The sequence below is a fragment of the Bos grunniens genome, chromosome 4 (assembly GCF_055505025.1).
Source record: "Bos grunniens cultivar Pamir isolate PY7600 chromosome 4, Bosgru_T2T1.0, whole genome shotgun sequence".
Taxonomy (NCBI): domain Eukaryota; kingdom Metazoa; phylum Chordata; class Mammalia; order Artiodactyla; family Bovidae; genus Bos; species Bos grunniens.
In genome coordinates this window covers 56267614-56291055 of record NC_141168.1, presented here as the reverse complement: position 1 = coordinate 56291055, position 23442 = coordinate 56267614, and the positions used below count along the sequence as shown (strand labels likewise).

Here is a 23442-nt window from a genome sequence, read left to right as displayed (position 1 = left end):
TTTGTGATCTGTGAATAACTTCTATCAAACTAGAGAATAGATCTGTGACTTTCTGCTTGCTAGCAAGCCGTGCCAAGTTAACCACACCGGAGTGGGCCACAGCCTACGGCTGTTATAAAAGCCTCGCTTACTGAAGCTGAAGGCTCTCCTTTGGAGTTACTGGGGGGAGCTGGAAGCCGAGGCATTGCAGCACAAACTAGCTGAAGAGCCTTCCCTCCACACGCCAACGGTTCACTCCGCAGAACTGCAAGCTCTTTCAGGTGCTGCTTTGAGTTTTCCCTTGGCCTTGAGACCAGGACATGAAGTCTCTCTTGATGAGTACTGGAAAACCGAACGTGCTCTGGTAAGTGGAGATCGTGTTTTGGAGAGAAGGGGCCGAGGAGACAAAGCCCACTCAGCCTCCCAGCACCTCTCTTTCTTCCCTGGTCTGGTGTTGTCTAGTCCACCTTGTTCCCACTCCCGGACTCAGCCTGCAAATTTCTGTATTTCGAGAGGTGGAAAAAAATCAGTCTACGGCATAGAACTTGGTGCTTGGCTGTCCGCATTTCCCAGGACTGAGTTTCTCCGTGCTATCTTTTCACCAGGCTAGGCCTGAAGCCTCCCTTCTCCGCACCCCCTGGCGCCCCACAGCCGCGCTCCTTGGAGGGCGACCCCTCCGCCGCGCACGCGCCCTCCACGGACTCTCCGCTGACCTTCCCAGGGAAACCCCTTCAAAAGCATTTCCCCGTCACCTCGCGCCTTCCCCGCCCTTCCTGCTCTTTCCGCTTCCTCCACGCGCCTGCGCGGACCCAATTGTTTTGGCTTTCCGGTGGGATCTAGCAAAGGAAAAGGGCGGGCGGGGTTGTGGGGGTGGTCCCAAGAACCCGGGAAACTGCGAAACTGACGTTTGTGCTGTTAGGCGCGCGCCTAGGCGCGCGCGGCGGGAAAAGAAACCTGGAGAAGGCTAGGCTACGGTCCGCTGCCCGCGCGTCCCCGGGTTTCGAAAGGGGCCCGCCAAGAGGGCGAGAGCGCGCCGCAGGGGCGGGGTGGGAGCGGCAAGCCAGGCGTCTCGCGGCCCCGGGGCTGACGAGGCGGCGAGGGCGGGCGGTGCGGCTCCCGGGGGAGGAGTCTGGCGGTGGTCGGGCCCAGAGGAGCGTGCGGCGGCGCCCAAAGAGGACGCAGTTTTCCGCCCAGGACTGAGCGGCCGAGGGAGGGCGCGAGGGGAAACCGGAAGGAAGGGGAGGCGGCGGCGCCAGCCTTCCTCTTAGGGAGGCGGAGGCGAGACCCCGGCCCTAGCCGCCGCGGGAGGGCCACGCCCCCGCCGCCGCGCTCCTGGGGCCCAGCGTCTTCGGCGCCGCCGGCCGCACTGGATCGCAACCCTCAGGATTGAGGGACTCGGGTGAGCAGGCGTCGCCAGCCCCGGGCGGGGGACCCGGGGGCGACCTGTGGAGAGCTAGGGAAGAAGGGCTGCGGCTGGAAGGGGTTCGGCCCTTTGTGGCTCGGCGGGCAGGGGACGGCTGCGGCGGCATCTTTCAAACCGGAGACGTTTCCGCCGCGGGCGGGGGATGGGCGCGGGCGGCCGGCTCCTCTGTCCACACCCGGCGGCGGACCCGCTGCGGCCCGGCGTCCGGCCGGTGCTTGGGGCAGGGGCGGCTGAGCGAGTCGCTCGCGGGGGCGTTTCCGGCCGCGGGTCTCCCGGGCGGCGCCCTGGCCCCGGCTGGAGCCCGCATTGCCAAAATCAAGCTGTTTCCCTTGACTACTCGCGACGTGTTCGCGAGACGGTAGGCAGAAGGAGGGCAAGCCCTGCGTTTTTTCCTTGTCCGGTACTTCTTAAGTAACCAAGAGATGTCGAGATTAACAGAGGTCCCATTGTGGGTCTACTGATGATTTTAAAAAGAAAGCAGAAGCTGCCCTATGAAACGGAGAATTGTGTACGTATTTACTTTAGACTGAAATCTCTTTAAGTTATTTGAACTCGACCATCTTTCTCTCCCTGTGAATTAAGAAGCCGTGGAGTAGAATATCCCGATGTGGAGCGGTTATTTTGAGTTAACGGCTCTTTTATCCCCCCTGGTTTATTAATCAAAGCTCACTTTCTACCATCTCAAAGGGAGAATAATAGGTAACTCACAAATCTCTAGAGTTGTCCGATGCCACGGATGACCCCGTTAAGATGAAAATGGAAAAAGAATCGAAAATGTAAAATTACCTGTGAAAGCTTATATTTGTGTGAAATATCTAGCTAAAGTATCAGCGTTATAAAAACGTAGGGTACAGGACGTCACGTGTTGTTGATAACATGAATCTGTACGTCTGGCTCACTTAGCATTCAGGCATTTAGAAACACCCCTATCAGCAGTGTACTCTGACTACAGTTATTTTTTATCTTTTCTATTGAGACCACTAATCAACAAAGTGGAATTAACAGTGGTTCTCTTTTAAAGTAAGGTGGGTGGGTTGGTTGGTTTTGCTTCCCGCTGTGTTGTGTGAATTTTTGCTTTAGTTTGAGTCATATGAACTTCAAATCTCGAAATTGTGAGTGGCTTTAGTTAACCTTAGGTTAGGATTTTTTTCCTTTTTTTTTTTTTTTTCCTAAGAAGGACTTTTTCGGACCGAAAGTAAACTGAAAAGTCTAACCAGTCAATTGTTTTCCAGCCTTGATGATGTGGAATTTTGCTAATATTAAGTTTACTTCTTTACTTTGATCTTTTGTTGGTCTAGTGCTTATTGAAGCCCCTTTAGATTGGGCCCTGAAATTCTCAAGAGGTTGTTGTCCTCAGTAAACAGTACCAGGGCTATGGCATTCCTGTTGAGCTTGGTTTATAGTTCATGCTTTTCTACATGGTTCTTTTTTCTCTACAGACAGCTCTTTGTAGGAAGAGTTTTAAGTGCTATAACTCTTCTCTCCTATTTGCTCTCCTAAGCAGTACCGTAGAATCTGCTAGCTTTGGTTATTCACATGGCACTTAAGGAGGTGGTTGGGAATAGAGGTGTCAGTACTTCAGTCCACACTCCTCCACAGATTTTCTTTGTCCTAGTTAATGGAAATAATTAGCTATTTCATAACATGCAAACATTGAACACTGAATGTGTTTAAAGTGAATGGTAAATTTATAGAAATTTGAATGCAGTCTTTAAAAGGCAAAAGATTATTTGGTTTTCCCAAAGATTTTACTCATTTACTTATAAAAGAGTTGTTTTTCTTCTTGCTCATATTCCTAAGAGCAGGAAAAAGGATTGGTCCTGATGTCATAAAAAATATGAGTGAAAATACCAAAGTCCTTCATTATATCTTAGTCTTAATCATTTTCAGTTTTGTAGAGTTTGAATAGAGCAGGTTATGTTCAAATTACTCAGGGTATTAGAAATGATAGGTTGTTTTCAAGTAACTTTTTAAATATGTGAAGCTTACTCCCTGTTCGCTTGCCAGGATTTTTCAGCACTTAGATTCTTCTGTGTGGGAAGGAGGGATTATAGTAGGAGACTCGAGAAAATGTAATCATTTAATGAGAGATACTTTTTCAATTCTTCCCCCCCCTTTTTTTTTTCCTTCAGCTCCACTCCCTCCTGTACTTCTGACAAGTGGTAACATGTAAATAGGTTCCATGGTTGGCAGGGGATTCTAGGTATTCCTCAGTTTACCCTTCTATTTTTTTAAGAAACTGAGAAACTTAAGTAGCCATAATTGTAAGTGAGTGTGCCCTTAATGACCTCATGAATATATTTAATATCTGGGAAATAGTTTTGTTATTGTGATTGAAAAAAATCACTGATTTGGTGAAAATTGAAATCTATTGAAAAAGTTAAGGTCAGTTTTACTTTAGTCTATATTTCTTCAGCTTTCTTAAGTCTGTGCAGAGCTGAGAGGAAAAAAGAAAAGTGATAACCAAAATAAAAGGGCATACTACAAGTCATAATTATTCTATCACAAATGGTGTTTCCTTTATGTTCTTGTTTAATTTTTTAAAAGTGAAATAACTTACTGATCATCATGTAGAACAGAAGCCTATTCTTGTGACCTGAATTTACTTAGGATATTGAGCATAATTAACTTGATGGAGTCAGATAGTCTTTTCACACTCGTTGGAAAAGGGGTCAAGAAGGAGTAGACCTAGGTTCTGAACTTGATCAGAGTAGAGGAAGCTGTACTGAAATTTCTCAAACTCATACATTCTTTAAAAGTCAGGGTGTTTGTTTTTTAATTGATGTTTGTCGCAATTCCAGAAAATTCTGTTTGTGTAATGGTTGACAATCAATCTGAAGATGAAGTGGTTTTCCAAACATTCCCAACTGTCAGAGTTGTGTTGATAACTTGAAAGCAAACTACTTCTAGCACCAATAGTCCTCCCTGAAGGAGAAACCTATCTTTTCACTGAAATGAAGAAAGGCTTGTTCTATGACTGGTGCCTTCCTGGCTATCACTTAGTTTTTTTGCACAGGCATCAGCCTTCTCAAGGTTAGTCTTTGTTGTACTAGTTTGTTTCATGATTTGTACCATCAAAAATACTCCCTAAAATCTTTGAATAAATTTCTCTTATCTAAAATGCTACTCACCAAGGCAAAAAGAGAACTGTGTTTGAGTGTTGAAACCTGGTAATTGGGACTCAGACCTGTGTAGGTATGAAGGTTCAGAAGGTGCGAAGGTACTACAAAAAGCTTGACCAGTAAGTGAGTGTTAAGTAAAATAATTACAAATTATTCTTTTTTGCACAGAGTAGTATTTCTGTGTGTCAGGCACTGCTCCAGACTCTCCATAGAGCTCATTTAATCCTTAATCCAGTTGAGAAGAATTCTATTTTTATCCCGCATTTTACAGATGAGCATACTACAGCACAAAAAAGAAATAACTTAGGAAAGGTCACACAACTAGTAAGTTGCAGAGTTGGGATTTCAACCCAAGTAATTTGGCTCCACAGTCCATGCTCTAATTTTTTGGCAATACTTGACATTAGAATAGCCTTGGATTTTTTCTGACAAGTTTAGATCTGCTATATTGACATTTGTAGCACTGGAAGTTAGAGCATCACCTAAGTTAATAATACACAACTTGAAAGTCTGCATACAGGTGGTGTGACCTGTAGTCCACCGCTCTTCCTCTTTATCACTGTTTCATCATTACTGTGTAGTTTTTGTGCAGTCGTTGTTTGCAACCTCCTCCCTTTTTTCACCTGGAAAAGGAAGTGGCAGCCCAGTCCAGTATTCTAGCCTGGAAAATCCCATGGACAAGAGCCTGGCAGGCTACAATCTATAGGGTCTCAAAAGAGGAGAACACAACCTAGCTACTGAACAACAACCCTATCTTTTTATCCTTCCTGGTTTCACATGTACAGCTCGGTTAATTGCTGATCAGTCTCATTTTCACATTCAGTAGTTTTTCAATCCTTTATTCTTTATCTTCCAGATCTTGTCTGTATAACATTGGAGAACTTCTTTTGTATCTGTTTATGTTTCTGTAGCTATTCTGTGGAAAGGTACTATAAATGACACACTTGTGGGAATGAAAACTAGATTTCAAAGTGAAGTTAGATATATTTGCTTCCCCTACAAAATTTATAGTCACATTGATTAAAGGGAGGAAAACAAGTATTGAAACAACTTTCTGTAAGAGGTATTTCAGATTTTTAAGTAGAATTGTGTGTATTGCTGTGGATTGTTGACTGATTTAATCCTGATGACCATTTAATAACAATGCTCTGAAACTCTTGTGTGGCAAAATTCACTCAGTAGAACCTTGGAGACTTGGGTAGCCTACAGAAAATGTTAGAATCCAAGTTTTTGGTTTTTTTTCTCTCAGTTGTAATTCTACTCTTATAGGAAGCTTTTAGATTAAAACATAACTTGGTCTTTGTTCTCTACTTAACTTGCAGAAAGTTGGTAAAAAGAAGAAAGGATATCATCCTGTATATAGCATTCTAACCTTATTCATTGCTATTATCCACTGGTATCAAATAGATCAATCAAAAATACTGAATATAGCCAAGAACTTAGAAAAAGAAATAAGAATATGCATACTTTTAATGCCAGAGTACATTTTACTTTGTTAGATTCTGAATGTCGTTACACTGTGTTTGTATGACTCCCATTTAATGCTTTTTCTAGTTGGCTTTTCTCACTGTGAAATATGTCCTGACAAGTACCTTTAAATTACAGGACCTTTCTATTCATCTTAAGGTACCTGATACCTGGAAATGTGGCAACTAATAGTGGTTTCCTAGTCTTTGGCCATCAGTTCATCTGCTGAATCCACGTGTTCATTGAATGTCTTTACACACAATTGTTTTGTACACATCTTGTGTTTTTCAAATATATATAAATAAGTTGTGCCTACTAAGTCCCTTCACTTGTGTCCAACTCTTTGCTACCTTTGGTACTATAACCTGCCAGACTCCTCTGTCCATGGGATTCTCCAGGCAGGAATACTGGAGTGGGTTGCCATTTCCTTCTCCAGAAATGATGTAGTTGATTTTTTTAAAAAAGAAAGAAATTCAAGTGTTTTTGACTCTAAAATAGTTTTTTTTTCTCATTGTGGGTTTCTTTCAGCAGATTAGAAAAGTCCTTTTTTTCTAACCTAAATAAAGGATACTCACTGGATTTTTTTAAAGTGTTTGAAAAGTTGATTGAACCCATAGTAAATAGGGAAAGTGGTTGTGTGACTAGGTAAGAGACGTTAAAATATTTCAGTTGAAAGGTGGACTATAGACAGATTAAGAATTATATTTAACTCAACTTTCAAGTGTTTAAGGTTTGTGCTTTTTCCTTGTTTTTATGACTTGAAGGGGAAACATTCTTCTGGGAAAAATAATCTTGAAGTGTGTATTTTTGTTACCACCTTTTAAAAAAATTCTTAATATTTGATCAAGAAGCAGCCTAAAACAGAGATTGGTACATTTAGCCTGTAGTCCTTTTTTGTAGAGAACATTTTGTTGAAACAATCATGTCCGTTCCTTTATATGTTGACTTTCGCTGTTTTCAGACTGCAACAGCTTTAGCATTTGGGACAAAGACTGTGCTTACAAATCCTAAAATATTTTGTTTTTATGATGAGAAAAGAGAGTAGTATACCTTTGAAAGTTTGAGTTTTTTAATTAAATTATCATTGCATATATTAACAAAATGTAGAAGGTTTAAATAAGTCTTCAATAAATGTTTCTTTCCTCTGCAGTGTGAACCACTGTTAACAGTGGGACAAATCCCAGCTGCCTTCTTTGCTCATTGCACTTGTGCTACAGTTGTTCTTATGGTAAAGAATAAAATTTCTTGTATTACTTCTCTATCAAAAGTTTAGAAATGAAAGATCATGACGGCTAGATTTTATTCTTTTGCCTGCCTGTAGATTTGAATTTGTCTAGAATAAAGACACTCTTTTTAAATGATAGACATGTTTTGGCTGTAGTAAGAGTAAATGCACTTGGTGTCCTGGAGCTCTCGTGGTTGGCAACTCTCAGTCTGAGTACTTACAGTACAATGACCAGCACTTAGTAAATACTCAAAAAACATTTGTGGAGTTAAATTTAAGTAGCCATTAATTTATGATCAAAAATTAAGTAAACAGTTTCATTGATACCTGGGAATTAAGGGCAAATTTGTAAATGTGTCCAATCTTTGGTTATTAAGTAGTATAGTTCAGACTTTGTGAAATGTTTCAGAGCATGTAGTATATTGATTTTAGGGGCCTTTTGAAGGTTATTGGTTGGCCATCTTAAACTTTGCCATTTTTTACATTTTTAGTTAATACATTTTGAACTCTTACGTTCCCAGAAAAGCAACACTTAACTTTATTTTGAATTGTACTAGATACTGATCTGGGTGAATTATTAAATTTATATGATGTCTGAATGACTTCTGCTGCCTATTTTAATGTTGAGATATCTTAAATAAAAATTGTTAGGAAGACAGTGTACCCTAGATTTCAAAGGGAGGGGTGGAAATAGGGGGCGTATAAAGCAGTGACAATAAGATTGTATAAAGTTGGCTCACTGTGTAATTTTCTAAAAGCAGACTAGTATTGTTTTAATACAGTATCATGAATATGATAAAAAGAAATCAAATCTAATAAAATGGAGACATACATAAATGGGGCTCAGAAAAGGAACTGCAAAAAAGTCAGGTTCAGAGAGTATGAAGTCTTAGAGAAATAACCAGAATGAACCTGTACAGCTACCCTGCAAGGAATTCTGGAGTGTAGAGTGTCGTCTAAATCCATCCTGGCTTTGGCCAGCAGCTCCTGTCACCTGGTTTAAACATGGATGGGGACAATTTGGGGTCCTGCAGCTGGGGTTAGGAATTTTAGCCTATCAATATATACATTTCTGTCAGATAAATTTTTAGAGGCGGAATTGAAAGATTGAGATAGTAAGCATTTACAGTGCCAAATATTACGTCTTCTGTAATACTTCCTTTGCAATTCTGAAATTCAAAAAGCTCTTAAAGTCAAGTTTTAAAAAATTTGGTTTTGTAAAACTTGATCTGAAGTAATGAGATTCTATATAGTATTATTTTTCATACTATTCATATTTCCCTCAGTGAAAATAGGATGTTCAGTTACGGAGTTCTGTCCTAGACTGCTTGTAGTACATGATATATGTACCACATTAGTTTTATAAGATTTGAGAAATCCTAAATTCCAGAACATAGCTGGCTCTTAAGAGTTTTGATTAAGGGCTTGGAGGTATGTATCAACTTACACTCCTGTGTAAAAATGCTCATTTCTAACACCCTCACTAACACTGGGCCTTGCTGCATTATTAATATATGAAAATAGCCAGTGATTTTAGGTATTATTAGCCTTAGAGGTTATGCAATAAACTTAGATTTATAGGATAACTTTCAGATCTGGAAGAGCAAAGTCATTACCTTAAATGACCCAAAGTCTCTGGCTTTGCACCTGTTTTAGTTACTCCCTTATACTTTACTTGGCTGGAAATTTGACAGTCTACATCAGGTTAGCAGTTTATGTAATAGTATAGCTTGGCCCGAAGTACAGTGTGACCTCTTTGAGAGATGGATGATATTTTTGTGAGAAAAAGTAGTAGTAGTTCCAAATGATGGTCAAATAGTTTTCATGTCAACAGCACTTGACTTTCTGATTATGGAACTAAGAATCATCTAATTAGGAAACAGGTGATAGTTTTTTTTTAACTATTATTAGTACTCTATATTATACATTCTTTTTCCTTATTTGTAATTCATTTCCCATATGTTGCTGCTGCTGCTGCTAAGTCGCTTCAGTCGTATCCGACTCTGTGAGATCCCATAGACGGCAGCCCACCAGGCTCCCCTGTCCCTGGGATTCTCCAGGCGAGAACACTGGAGTGGGTTGCCATTTACTTCTGCAAGGCATGGAAGTGAAAAGTGAAAGTGAAGTCACTCAGTCGTGTCCGACTCTTCACAACCCCATGCACTGCAGCCTACCAGGCTCCTCCGCCCATGGGATTTTCCAGGGAAGAGTACTGGAGTGGGGTGCCATTGCCTTCTTCTGCCATACGTTACAAATACTTATTTCCAAATAATATTTTAAAATTAAACTTTAATGCAGCTGGAATTTCTTTGATGAATGGTATTAGATTTTGTTTTTTCCTCCTGGGGGTGTCCAGTGTTATTTGTTGGAATGACCCAGTCTTCTAATTTGAAGACTTCTTTATCATATCTAATACCTTTTCTTATAACTTGAGTGTATTATATTTACTTATTTTTATTTACTTGCCTTTATTATAGAACTGTTAATATATTTTAATATTTGATAAGTCATGAGGAAGAACTTGCCTCCCTTTCACTCAGATATCTTGGCAGTTTTGGGGAATTCTTCCAGATTAATTGTCTAAAAATTGGACTTGAATCTTCTGAAAATTTTAAATTTACACATTTTGAGAACATTCATATTTGTATAATATGAAGTCTTCATGTAGTAATACATTTCTGTATTTTGTCATACTGTATGTTTTTGTTTTTAAAGAACTTTGTAAGTGTATGCATATTGATGTGTTCTTTCTGAAATGTTTAAATTTTTTATAGAAGTCAAAAAGATAAAACTACAAATAAACTTTTAAAGTATTCTTTTCCTCATGTTTTATTTTTATGGTAATGTCTAAAGTTGAATTACAAAAAAATGTAATTCATATGTAAGTCTGTTTAAATATTGTATTCTAAAAATGTACTGGCCTAGATACTCTGACTGATGTATTTTTTTTTTTTTTTTAGTTACTCCAGAGGATCCACCAAACATAGGATGTTGCCACAAAATCTACCTCGTGTGTTACTCTCTTTTGAGATGAACAGCAGTTGCAAATTTGAGCAAGATGTGTGCAGACTGTGTTGAAAAACTCTGAAGAACCTAATTAACACAGGATGACCTAATAGTAATTCTAAGCCTATAGCAAGATACTCTTCATTAGTGAGTGTGTCAGTCTTGGTTCTGAATGCTGCAGATAACAGCAAGCAGAGTTTCTCCTTTCTTTATTTCTGAAGCATTCACTTGACCTTCCATCAGTAAGACTGACTTTATTCTAATCTGTTCCTGGAGATATTAATGGAATACAGTCATGTCCACTCAAGAGGAGAAGCAGATCAATACTGAATATGCTGTGTCCTTGTTGGAGCAGTTGAAATTGTTTTATGAACAGCAGTTGTTTACTGACATAGTGTTAATTGTTGAGGGCACTGAATTCCCTTGTCATAAGATGGTTCTTGCAACATGCAGCTCTTATTTTAGGTAAGTACTTTTAATCTTGGTTAGTTTGTAATTTCAAGTGCAGAATGTTAGCTTGTTTTAATCTTTTGATAGAAATTATTTTAAACACTATTTAGAATTTAAAAAATTAGATGTCTTAATGTTTTGCCTAAATTTTCTATTTGGGTGATAAAGTGTTTGCCAGTCACCTCCTTGTGTATGTAAATAAGGGACAGGCAAGGGAAGGTTTTATAAAGATTAAATACAAGAAATTTGAAATTAAGGTTAAGTTTAATGATGCGGAAGCAAAAAGGTTCAGAATACAGTACTGTTTTTTTCATTGAAAGAGAAAGGAAAATGAATGGTGTAATTTTCACTTACTCATAAGATTTTAAAATATTAAATTTAGAAAATGGTCTTTGTTTATGAATTTAAGAGTTACCGTATACTTGATAATAACTTCTAGACGATAATTGGTAGTGTTTAGATGTGTTAAGAACTTTGATTTCCTTTGAAAAAATGAATTTTTTGCTCATTGTTGGTTACTTTTATCATTTGTGATATCTTTTTAGCCTTACCAGACTCCTTCCCAGATTGAAATAGTTAATAACTGATAATGTTGTTCTCTGTGCCTCAGAATTTAGAAGTTGATTTAATTGTTTGCTAATTATAAATAAAACTTTACATTTATGACCTTTTACAATTTTTAATCTTTTTAAGGTAGGTTTTCCTTTGTTATGTATTTCATGGGAGAAATAGAATTAAGGCATAGAAATTCCTGTTTGGTCACTGCCCTTAGGTTGAATTTTTACGTAATATTTGAAGAGGACAGAGTGAGTAAAGATGAATTAAATGTGGACTGGTATATTCGTACAGCAAATCTTAGCTGGCTTAAGTGGCTATCATCAATGAAACTTACTTTATGCTGCTTTTTAGTGGCAGCTATGGACAGGACAGTATAATCTTAACTTTTCAAAGCTAACATAGAGGAAGGTGTAGAAACTTCACGTTCCCCAGTATAACACATCTCATGATGATTAAAGAAGCTTAGACCCAGATTGCCTTGTCAGTTGCTTTGCTCTTCCTGCTGTTTTTTCAGGTTTAACTGTGGATATTTCATAGTTTCAGACATTAAAACTATTTTTATCTTAGAAAACTTAGCATATTTGCAAACAGTGATTCTAGAAAACCTAATGGACCCAGAAAGGATCCTTAGAATCCTCTGGTGTTTCTACAGATAGAGATTCTTGGATTTCAAACCCAGAAGTTAACGATTCTTCTGGATCTAACTCAGTGGGTCCAAGTTAGAGTTTGAGGATTTGTATATTTTAAGAGCTTCCCAGATGATTGTGATTGTCAGGATTGTTTTTGTTTTTTCATTTCCATTGGCTTAGTAGATAGTGTCAGGAATTCAGAGTTACAGATTCAGTCAAACCTAGGTCCATTAGTTCTCCCTTTTTAATGGCTGTTAATTATGAATTGATTATTCTTTATTGGAAAGCTTTATGACTTGTGGATTTCCAGATTGGTATTTGTAATCATAGAATCTTTTGTGGTTATTACCCTAGTAGTTGTCTTGTTTAACTTTTAAACCTATGCAGAAATTCTATTTGCTTGTCATCTTTATCAGGAAAGTAACACATGCGATTACGGGTTAGGTGTCTTACCTTTTTTCCTCCCTTGTTAACTTTATTTTTTATTGTATAGATAACACGCTGTTCTCTAAATTCTCTAGCCATGAGGTTATTCTTTTATCTTTTAACTAATTGGGTTGGAATTGGCTTCCTGGAAGACGAAATAAAAAGTTTAAATACATCATTAGTATCAAAATTTTAAAAGCAACACAATCTCTTTAAGGCTGCTATTACTTTCACTAGTTAGTTCCCTTCTTTAGCTTTGGTGTTCTAAAAGAATATATTCTCCCTAAAGCAAATCAGATAATAGGGATTTGAAGTAACAGTAGAAAGAATAGTTCTGCCCATGTTTGGGATTAAATCCATCCGTCTTTACAATACTGTGTCTGGGCCAGTTTCATAATCCACAAGACCAAACACGTGTATTAATTTTTCCTCCTATATATATCTTTTCTCTGGACTGGATAGATAATTATTATATATTCCCACAATAATAACTTGATCTTTTCCCAGGTTTCTTCAACTGGATTCTGTTTTCAACTTTGTAGATTTCAGTATCCTTACATATGTTGCCATCAATTTAACCATTAGAAATTTACTGTGAGAAATTTTGTCCTTTGAACTAGGTACATTCTTTTGCAGTTTACCAGTACCATTCCACCAAGAATCAAAAAAAACCTCTAAAATCCTAAGAACCTCTGAAGTAATAGTTTCTACTTCTTAGTAACATAGATAGTAGAACCCAAGTGAAAGGGATTACTTGAGAATTACTCAGCACCTCTCTCACCATGGTAATTCAGCCTGCTATAATATGCAATTCAGCATTTATTCTTTCTTTGAAAAGCCTGTTTCAGATTTTTATGATCAAGTTGGCTAAGCTTCCCCTAGTGTCTTTCGACTTTGGGAAGCATAAATCCTTCACAGAAGTCCACTATTCTGGTGTCTTAAACTATAGCCTGGAATAACCTGTCTCAGTGTCATCTGTATAGTCAGCTGTTCTCTTGCCCTACTTCCTCTTCCAAAGTTAACTACCTTCCATTGGAACAGAGAAAAAGCACATGACCCCTAAATCTTCCATTTTTACTCAGATCTCTCGTAATTTTTCAGGTTGCTTTTGGTCATCTCCCATGTGAGAGAAGAGACTTGTGAAATAAGTGACACCAGCTGTCTTAGGTGTTTTTATTAGGGTTTTCTTGTTAAATCTCGGATACTTTTCGAGAATAATTCCTGTTCTCCTTTACTTTGATTAGGTTTATGGCCATTCTGTATTCTTTGGGAGGCAGTTTTCAAACACCCTGATTGATGTTTTTGCCACTTTTCCATTCCCTAACTGCTTCAAGTTAGTTGCTGTTCTTACTGCTCTTTGTGAGCTACACCAGAAATCACCAGTGCTTTCCTAATTGCGTTTGCTATGTTTGTTACCCTTGACGCTCCAGTTTTTGTCACCCTGCTTCTCTTGCCCAGAGTAGCATTATACTGACTGGCTTGTTCTTATTTCTCTGATGAATGTTTCTCAACCTTTTGTCATTCTTACTTTTTCTTCTAATAGAACTCTACCTCAGGTTGGTCATTGGGAATCTGGGTGGGTTTTTCTCTTAGTTTTTTAGTCTCTCTCATGTAACTTACTTGGCTTTAACACATGACATTTTGTAGATAATTCACAGTCTATTGCATTAATGCCTGACTTTCTTCATAGTTTCAGTAATATTAAATACTTGATTGGTTATTGTATTATTTCTATTTGACTCAGCTGCCCACACCTTCAATTAAACATATCTAAAATTTAACTCACCTTTTTTCCTCCATCTTACAATTTTCCTCTCAATGGTTAACAGTATTTTTTTTCAGGCATTTACTTGAAAATAAAGAGCTAGCTTTGATTCTTTTCCTATCTAAGAAAGAAGCAGCAAAGAACAAGATGGTTAGCGTCACCCACTCAATGAACATGAATTGGAGCAAATTCTGATAGTTGAGGACAGAGGAGCCTGGCATGCGCAGTCCACAGGGTTGCAAAGAGTCAGACACAACTTAGCAACTAAAAAACAACAATCTACTTCCTATTCTTATTGCTAGTGTTCAGAAAATCACCTGATCTTGTTGGGTTTTTTGTAAAAGCTTTTGTATCCATTTCTGCCATCCTCGGGTGGTTCTTATTTCTAACATAGATTATTGCAGTAGCCTAAAAAAAGCAGTTTTCTGGCCTCCAGCCTTTGGCACTTGAGGTCTGTCAGTACGGAGTATTCATTCTAGAATATGTTTTATTGTGCTAGTGAATCCATGCTCAGAACCCTTCAGCATTCTTCATTATGTAGAAGGAAGTTCAGTAAAAAGTTTTGGCTCTGCTGTTGGGCTTGTGGATCTTACCCCCGATGCAGGATTGAACCCAGGCCCAGGCAGTGAAAGCACTGGGTCCTAACCACTGAACCGCCAGGGAATTCCCTCTTGGGTCTCATTTTAAAAGCCTTCTGTGATCTAAATGCCTGAACCTCTTAGGTTCAGCAGTCTCCCCCCCCCAAAAAAGTACTTATATTCTCCCCTGACTCACTACTTCATCCACTTTAAAGCGTTTCTAATCTTGTCCTTGAGGTGCCCAGGCTAGTTGTTGTGATACTACACTTGAGATCACTATAGGCTTTTCTATACATACAGTAATAATACTCTTTGCATTTTTTTTCTCTCTCCCCTATATGTGGACATTTAGTTTGTATTCATAACATAATTGCCTTTACAGCATATTTTCCTGCATGTAAAATATTTTTAGGAAACTGTCCTGCATATTTTTAGGAAATCATTTGAATAAATTGAAATTTTAACAGCTTTGTTGAAAGCTAATTTACATACAATTAAGTATTTAAGTATATTTAAAGAGCTCTGCAACCATCTCTACAATCTAGTTTGAAATGTTTCCATCACTTTATGCCCACTTATAGTCTCAGTCACTCACCTTTCTTACCCATGGCCCGAGGTAACTACTAATCTCCCTTCTGCCTCTGTATATTTGCTTTTGGGGGATATTTCATATAAATGGAATCATATAGTATGTGGTCTTTTGTATCTGCCTTTCACTGACCATAATGATTTTAAGGTTTGTCTGTGTACGTATTAAAGAGTTTGTTTTATTGCTAAGTTGCATTGTGTGAATATAAGGAATGAATTAATTTTGATATTATCATTCAGAATGGCATAGTGGAATAGTTTGGTATAGCTTTGGCACTGGATTATACTTTTCTGTTGCCTCCCTCAAAAGTTTTTCCCTGTAAGTTGTCCATCAGCAAATACCCTAAATAAAATTCTGTGTGGTCTAGTTTTGGTGTTTCTTTTAGCTCTACTTTTGTCTCTCCCTCCCACCCTTCCTGTAGGGCCATGTTCATGAGTGGACTAAGTGAAAGCAAACAGACACACATACATCTGAGGAATGTGGACTCAGCCACCTTACAGATAATAATAACCTATACATACACGGGTAACTTGGCAATAAGTGACAGCACTGTAGAACAGCTTTATGAGACAGCGTGCTTCCTGCAGGTAAGCAGTTTTTTCTCTCAGTTGTATGTGTTAACTGTGGTTTATTTTTCTTAAGAAACATTGTTTCATCAGTGATGTATTATAGCTATGTAATTTTATTGCAGATTTTAGAATGTAAAGTTTTTCTTCTCTTTTTAAAATGTGTAAAAGAAAAACAATAGAATTTGATCATCTAGTAAACTTAGTTTTATGGTGGGAACCTTACTGAAAAGATAAGTGAAAATTTCATATTAGTTTCATATTCTGCCTAGTATACCGCAGAATTTAGATCTTAAGTAAAAAAGCTTTTAACAGTGTTACTAAATTTAAATGCTTTGGTGTTTTGGCTAAAAGCTTAGATATGCTAATTTTTGATGGTATTACTTTTCATGGAAAATGTCAAGATTCTTAACAGAAGTTATCAAACAAATATTTGTAATAGCATGAGAACACACTGAGCTATTAAAGAATTAAACTAAAAGAAAAAGTGACGATATATTTACATATGATAAACTATTTCACTCTCTCACTCTTTGTTTCCCCTTCAACATTTTTATTTATTTTTGGCCATGCCATGTGGCTTGTGGAATCTTAGTTCCTGAACCAGGGTTGGAACCCATGCTCCTTGCAGTGGAAGCAGAGTCTTAACCACTGGACCAACAGGGACTTCCACCCTTCAACGTTTCTTTTAAATTTTAAGAGGCATATAAAAATATTTTCCAGGACTTCTGGTGGTCCATTGGTTAAGAATTCACACTTCCACTGCGGGGGACATAGGTTTGATCCCTGGCCGGGAAACTAAGATCCCACATGCTGTATGGTGTGGCTAAATAAATAAATACATTTTTCTCATTTCTTTTCCTATTTGGAATAATTCTTTGTATTTTCAGAAATAAGTTTCTCCAAAGGGAGAATCATCAAACTGAAGGTTAAATTTCGGTAGCATAGTTCATGATACCTAGAGGGTACTAGATAAATGCGTGCTGAATAAACATCAGTGACATTGGTTGAGCACCAGTTTAAGTAGCTTTCCTCCTTTTTAGTTTGTACTCTTCTCCCCGCCCCCCAGTTGTGCAGTGTCCTTGTGTACCTGTAATTCTGGGGAAACTGAAGCCCATGGTAGCTTCCTGGTGCTTTACAATGGAAGACATTGATATCCTGAATCCAAACCTAAAAGGGAGAAATGCCTACTGTAATGATTTAATTTATTTATTATTATTATATTAATCATTTAATTTAAATGATTTCATTACTTTTTTAAAAGCCAAGAACTAAAAGCAGGTATTTTTACAATTGCTAAATAATTAATTTTAAGAAATTTGGATTTCAGAACACTGTTACTGTAAATAGTGACAGCTTTCCTTTTTTTTTTTTAAATCATGTTAATGAAACCCTTAGGCATATGGTTACCCAAATGCAAACCCAGACTCTGCCTCCTCTAGGACTAAGGTTGCCCTGGCAAGTCTGGGATGGGGCATTTTATGACTGTCAACATGGCTTTCACTATTAACTGCATGAAATGTTTTTATATGCCAGATACTGTACTGATGCTATATATCAGTTCTCATTTAATCCTAAAATAATCACTTAAAGGATTTCCTCATTTTATGCAGGAGAAAGCTGAGGCTTAGAGAAGAAAGCTACTTGTCTGATATTATACAAGTGTTGACTGGCCTATCCAAGTTTTGAAGCCAAACAACCTGACTTCTTATCACAAACTGTTTCTAGTTAATCACTGTGATCTGGAATAAATATAGGAGGTAGCACTTGTAACTCAACTGAGATCTGTTTTGTCTTGAGAAAAATCTAGGAAACTTTGAGTGGCTAAGATGGGTTGTTAAATTTAGATTATAACTGCACTATTTTCTTTTGATTGGTTATCCTAGTGCTCCAGGTAAGAAAGGCAAATAACTATCGTTAGGCATTGTGTATATCTGCTTTTTTATGAATATCTTATACACGTTGACAAAACCAGATTCTCACTTCTCAACAATAATCATTTCCTGTACTGATTTATATTGTTCTTACTTGGTTTTCTCAGTTACATATTTTTTAAAGCCTAAAAGTATTTAACTTATGCATGAATTTCCTTACCTTTAGACTGTTTAGGTTTTTAAGAGTCATTTATTGGGGGTCTTGTTTTTGTGCAGCATGTGGGATATGGGATTTTAGTTCCCTGACCAGGGATCGAACCCGCACCCCCTGCAGTGGTAGCTCAGGGTCTTAAACACTGGGGAAGTCCCCAAGAGCCTATCTGATGTTATACTACTGACTCCTAAATAGGGCAGTTAAGTAGGCCACTAGACAGGAAGAAAAATGCAAAACAATACATTGTGAAAGTTGCTCAGTCGTATCTGACTCTTTGTGACCCCATGGACTGAAGCCTGCCAGGCTCCACTGTCCATGGAATTCTCCAGGCCAGAATACTGGAGTGGGTAGCCATTCCCTTCTCCAACCAAGAGATCGAACCCAGGTCTCCCGCATTGCAGACGAATTCTTTACCATCTGAGCCACCAGGAAACCCCCTGCACAGTCTTCTAGTTTTTTATTACGGGAAGACACTCTCTCTTAGCCCACAAGTGTACCTAAAAATAAAACTACAGTATAAAGATTTGATTAATATACTTGTGTGTTACATAGCAAATGTCTGGCTTGCCTTTATCAGCCTTGTTTTTCCCCCATTTTTAGGTAGAAGATGTGTTACAACGTTGTCGAGAATATTTAATTAAAAAAATAAATGCAGAGAATTGTGTGCGATTGTTGAGTTTTGCTGATCTGTTCAGCTGTGAGGAATTAAAACAAAGTGCTAAAAGGATGGTGGAGCACAAGTTCACGGCTGTGTATCATCAGGAAGCTTTCATGCAGCTGTCACATGATCTACTGATAGACATTCTCAGTAGTGACAATTTAAATGTAGAAAAGGAGGAGACAGTTCGTGAAGCTGCTATGCTATGGCTGGAGTACAACACAGAATCACGATCGCAGTATTTGTCTTCAGTTCTTAGCCAAATCAGAATTGATGCACTTTCAGAAGTAACACAGAGAGCTTGGTTTCAAGGTCTGCCACCCAATGATAAGTCAGTAGTTGTTCAAGGTCTGTATAAGTCCATGCCCAAGTTTTTCAAACCAAGACTTGGAATGACTAAAGAGGAGATGATGATTTTCATTGAAGCATCTTCAGAAAATCCTTGTAGTCTTTACTCTTCAGTCTGTTACAGCCCCCAAGCAGAAAAAGTTTACAAGCTGTGCAGCCCACCAGCTGATTTACATAAGGTTGGGACCGTTGTAACACCTGATAATGACATCTATATAGCAGGTGGTCAAGTTCCTCTGAAAAACACAAAAACAAATCACAGTAAAACAAGCAAACTTCAGACTGCCTTTAGAACTGTGAATTGCTTTTATTGGTTTGATGCACAGCAAAATACCTGGTTTCCAAAGACCCCAATGCTTTTTGTCCGCGTAAAGCCATCTTTGGTTTGCTGTGAAGGCTATATCTATGCAATCGGAGGAGATAGTGTGGGTGGAGAACTTAATCGGAGGACTGTAGAAAGATACGACACTGAGAAGGATGAATGGACAATGGTAAGCCCTTTGCCTTGTGCTTGGCAGTGGAGTGCAGCAGTTGTAGTTCATGACTGCATTTATGTGATGACCCTGAACCTCATGTATTGTTATTTTCCAAGGTCTGATTCATGGGTAGAAATGGCCATGAGACAGACGAGCAGGTCTTTTGCTTCAGCTGCAGCTTTTGGTGATAAAATTTTCTATATCGGAGGGTTGCACATTGCTACTAATTCTGGCATAAGACTCCCCTCTGGCACTGTAGATGGGTCTTCAGTAACTGTGGAAGTCTATGATGTGAATAAAAATGAGTGGAAAATGGCAGCCAACATCCCTGCTAAGAGGTACTCAGATCCCTGTGTGAGAGCTGTTGTAATCTCAAATTCTCTGTGTGTGTTTATGCGAGAAACCCACTTAAATGAGAGAGCTAAATACGTCACTTACCAATACGATCTGGAACTCGACCGGTGGTCTCTGCGGCAACATATATCTGAACGTGTACTCTGGGACCTAGGGAGAGATTTTCGATGCACTGTGGGGAAACTGTATCCATCCTGCCTTGAAGAATCTCCATGGAAACCACCAACTTACCTTTTTTCACCGGATGGAACAGAGGAGTTTGAAATGGATGGAGAGATGGTTGCACTACCGCCTGTATAGTCAGGAGTTCAGGGAGTGCACGCTTCGTCTGTTTGCTTTTGTCATTTTCTTTGCTTAATGAGAGACTATGAAAGGACTGAATATGAGTACATAAAAAAATCTATCTTTGATAAATTTTATTTTTATGCCCTACTTAATATTTGCATCAGTATAATATATATCAGTGAGTCTTAAAGATATGCTTCCATAATATGAAATAGATTATCCAATAATTGAGAAACTTTTATGTGTATCATGAGCATAACAATCTGGATTATCTAACATTGTTAGCCCTGTGTATGTACAGTTCCAAAAGTTCACTTATTAAAGTAGTTTCCTGTTCCTAGTGTGGTATATCGCAAATTGTGCTGAGGTTATTTTGGTAAATGTATTTCATTCCCGTGCTTCTGTTTTGAAGTCCTGGAATGTAGTTTTTTTCAGTGTAGTTAACTGAGCTGCACTTAACACTAGTGTCCATGTTGGCATAGAAATGTTGTCTGAATCCTATAGTTGAGGAAGATCTTCCATTTTATGGTATTGCACAGGGAAAGTATGACTGCAGGATCAGTCTAACTATATACTATTAGGTGCATGTACTCTCTTCACTAACTTATACTTGTCTATCTAGAATACAGGTCTTCCAACCAGCTGGTCATTTACCAGGTGTGGACTTCAGTTGCTGGGCTTGCAATAAGAATTGCTAGTCCTTCATTGTGCGGGTCTGTGTGGAGCTTTAATCAGTAAATGCCTCCACTTTCTGTATTACATTAACATTGGCTCATGCATATAACTACCTGCTGCTGTTGTATTTCTCCATCTTAAAGATTTAGAGTGGGTTAACCAGGTCATTACATCTTAATTTAATAAGCATTACTGTAGAGTGATTGTGTATAGATATTTGTTAGCTGTCAGGGTGTGTTTTTTTTAACCTGTTGTGTGTGGGGGGTAGGATTAGAAAGGTGAACTGTTCAGGAATTCTCTGCACTAGCGGTGCAGAAGAGCAGATAACTAGTGCTGCTCTGGCATTAATCCCAGGAACCACTAGCAGTAGCGGGCCGCCGCCAATCTAACATGAGCACAGGTGCTTCATGACAAACATTACTAGCATGTTCAACTGCATAATGTTCTGGCACTGTATTTTGAATGACATTAATTTATTAAATAAATTGTATATATTCAAAATCTGTTTTTCTTTTGTGATGGGAATGGTGTGATTGTAGTTTTATGGGGTCAGCTTAGTTAACAGGTGATTTCTTCAAAATTTTGTTTGAGATGGTATGTATATTTGTCCAATTTGAGCCTTACTGTAGCAACATAAATTACAGATCAATGACTGCCTTTCAACTGCAGTTGCCTATTAGAATCATCTCTGGGTACTTTTGAAAAAACTTGGGACAAAGGAAACCACAGTCTGACAGTCTTCAAAGCAGTAATCTTTTGGAACCCCATTGGTTTAGGCCTTAAAGGTTTGATTCTAGATTACCTAGATTTGATTCTGGTCTTCCTAGAGTATATCATTGATTATGTTTTGCCGCCCACCCCTTATTGAGTGAAGTCCAAATTAGGTCTGTTTCAAAATTATAGAAAATCAAAGAAAAAGAGAAAATCCTGAGAGAAGCCAGGTGAAAAAAAATACCTATACATAGTTATTACATCCAGCTTCTCTTCAGGCAAGAAAATGGAATAAAATATTTATCAAATGTTCAGAGTAAAAGCAACATAGAATTCTGTGTCCTGCAAAATTATCCTTCTAAAGTGAAGGAAAAAAAAAAGATTTCTTGGCAATTCTCCAAACTTCTTTGCCTTACTGTCACTTTTATAACTTGTGGCAAGCTCTGAATCTTAGATGAGTTCAGCTCTGTCTGCCTTACCTAAATACAATTGGGTTAGCTGATAACTGCCACAGAAAATAGCATAATGGTATAGACTTGACACTATAAATTTGTGATTATCATCCTCAACTAAGTCCTCAACATTAGCAACCTATCTTTCATTCTTCAAAACAATCTGAAACCTGTAGTCTCCTTAAATCTTCACCTTCCCCAAGTCTGTTAGCAGATTACTTCTGAACTATCCATCACCAAATTTGTCTGTACCTGCATCCTCTATAGGTTCTTCCTCCCCTGTTTAGAAAGCATAAAAGCATGAAGGATCTTACAGAGTTTGCTCTATGATTCTACTAGCTCAGAGTCGGACACAACTGAAGTGACTTAGCAGCAGCAGCTCCCAAATTGTCTTGAGCATCAGAATCCCATCAGGAACTTAAATACAGATTCCTAAACTAACCAAACCTTAAACGTTGCAAGCCTCCCCAGCTGATTCTTATGTAGCCTTCTCATTCCTCCAGTACTTCAGTTTCTCTAATTGGATCCTTGTATTTCTTTAAACATGACCAAGCCTTTTTTAAAATAAAAATCCTCCTCAACCTTTTCCCTCTTTTCCACTTATAAACCTGATTCCTTGCCTGATATGTCTCTTGAGGAATCACAGCTCACAATTTAGCACAAAACTCATGAGACTAGTTTTTGCCACTGTTACTCCACTGAAACTTGAATTTTTTTTAAGTCCAGAGGATACTTTGCTCATTTTACTTTGAAACATGATAGTATTTTACACTGTTGAACACTTTATGAGACTCTAAACTGCACTTGTCACGTTATGCTCCTCTGGTTTTCTCCCTGCCTCAGAGCCTTTTCTCAGACTCCTGCTGATTTCACCTCTAACCATATCTTACATATGCCCTAAACAAAACTCTTCACCTCAGTGACTTCCACTGATTCTTTTCAGCCCAGATCTTCACCTGAGCCACACTTGGATACTGTTTTAACTGGAGCTGCTATAACAAAGTACCATAGATTAGGTTGCTTATAAGCAGAAATTTCTTACAGTTCTAGAGGCTGGAAGTTGAAGGTCAGGGTGCCAGCATGGTTAGATTCTGACAAATTCCTCTTCTGACTTGCAGACTGCCAACTTTGTATCCTCCTGTGGCAGAAAGATTCAGTAATCTCTTGGGCCACTTCTTATAAAGGCACTAGTCAGATTCATGAGGGTTCCACCCTCCTTACGTAATTCTCAGTGGCCTTACCTCCCAACACCCAGTTGGGATTAGAGTTTCAACTTAACAAATTTTGGGAGGACACAAACAGTCCATAACTTTAGTGTTTTCAAAGTTATCTCAAATTCAACATTTTTATTTCTCCACCCACACCCTCATTTCTGGTTCTGGTGATGTCAGTAAATGGCACCATCATCCATCCTGTTGCTTAAGCCAAAATCTTGGAAGTTAACTGACTTTTCCCTCTCCCTCACCTCCATATCCTGTCAGTCACAAGGCCTTATGGGTTCTCTTAAATATCTCTTGAATTCGTCCATACTTCCAACATGTTAATCCAGAGCTGTTTTCATCTCTCACCTGGAGGAAAAAAGTTTTATCGAGCTGTAAGGCACATAGCATGC

General features: G+C 38.4%; 1 protein-coding gene and 1 long non-coding RNA gene across 9 annotated transcripts in view; one reads left to right on the top strand and one right to left on the bottom strand.

The window, feature by feature from the left end:
* The first annotated feature begins 141 nt into the window (after positions 1-141).
* Positions 142-21168, top strand: KBTBD2 (kelch repeat and BTB domain containing 2). Of its 6 annotated transcripts, none has more exons than XM_086396488.1 (5): positions 1043-1378; positions 7142-7219; positions 10177-10687; positions 15639-15804; positions 18472-21168. In XM_086396488.1, the coding sequence occupies exons 3-5, from the start codon at positions 10518-10520 to the stop codon at positions 20005-20007; spliced, it is 1872 nt and encodes a 623-aa protein (XP_086252614.1). In that variant the 5' UTR covers positions 1043-1378; positions 7142-7219; positions 10177-10517; the 3' UTR covers positions 20008-21168. The 6 variants fall into 6 exon arrangements, with proteins under 6 accessions (XP_086252617.1, XP_086252613.1, XP_086252614.1 ...); XM_086396489.1 differs by lacking the exon at positions 1043-1378 and adding an exon at positions 1646-1910; XM_086396490.1 differs by lacking the exon at positions 1043-1378 and adding an exon at positions 3518-4435.
* The window catches only part of LOC147374191 (uncharacterized), a 21973-nt gene continuing 17014 nt past the window's right edge, over positions 18484-23442 (bottom strand). For all 3 annotated transcript variants that reach the window (XR_015162523.1, XR_015162521.1, XR_015162522.1), the window contains exons 2-4: positions 23296-23398; positions 22873-22968; positions 18484-19113 (exon numbers count right to left, since the gene is read on the bottom strand). This is a non-coding gene — a long non-coding RNA (uncharacterized LOC147374191). The remainder of the gene's footprint in view (positions 19114-22872; positions 22969-23295; positions 23399-23442) is intronic.

Coding starts and splice junctions, on each gene's coding strand:
- KBTBD2 (XM_086396491.1), top strand. CDS start 10,518: ATGTCCACTCAAGAGGAGAAGCAGATCAATACTGAATATGCTGTGTCC. Junction 10,688..15,638: donor ACATGCAGCTCTTATTTTAG/GTAAGTACTTTT, acceptor CCCTTCCTGTAG/GGCCATGTTCATGAGTGGAC. Junction 15,805..18,471: donor AGACAGCGTGCTTCCTGCAG/GTAAGCAGTTTT, acceptor CCCCATTTTTAG/GTAGAAGATGTGTTACAACG.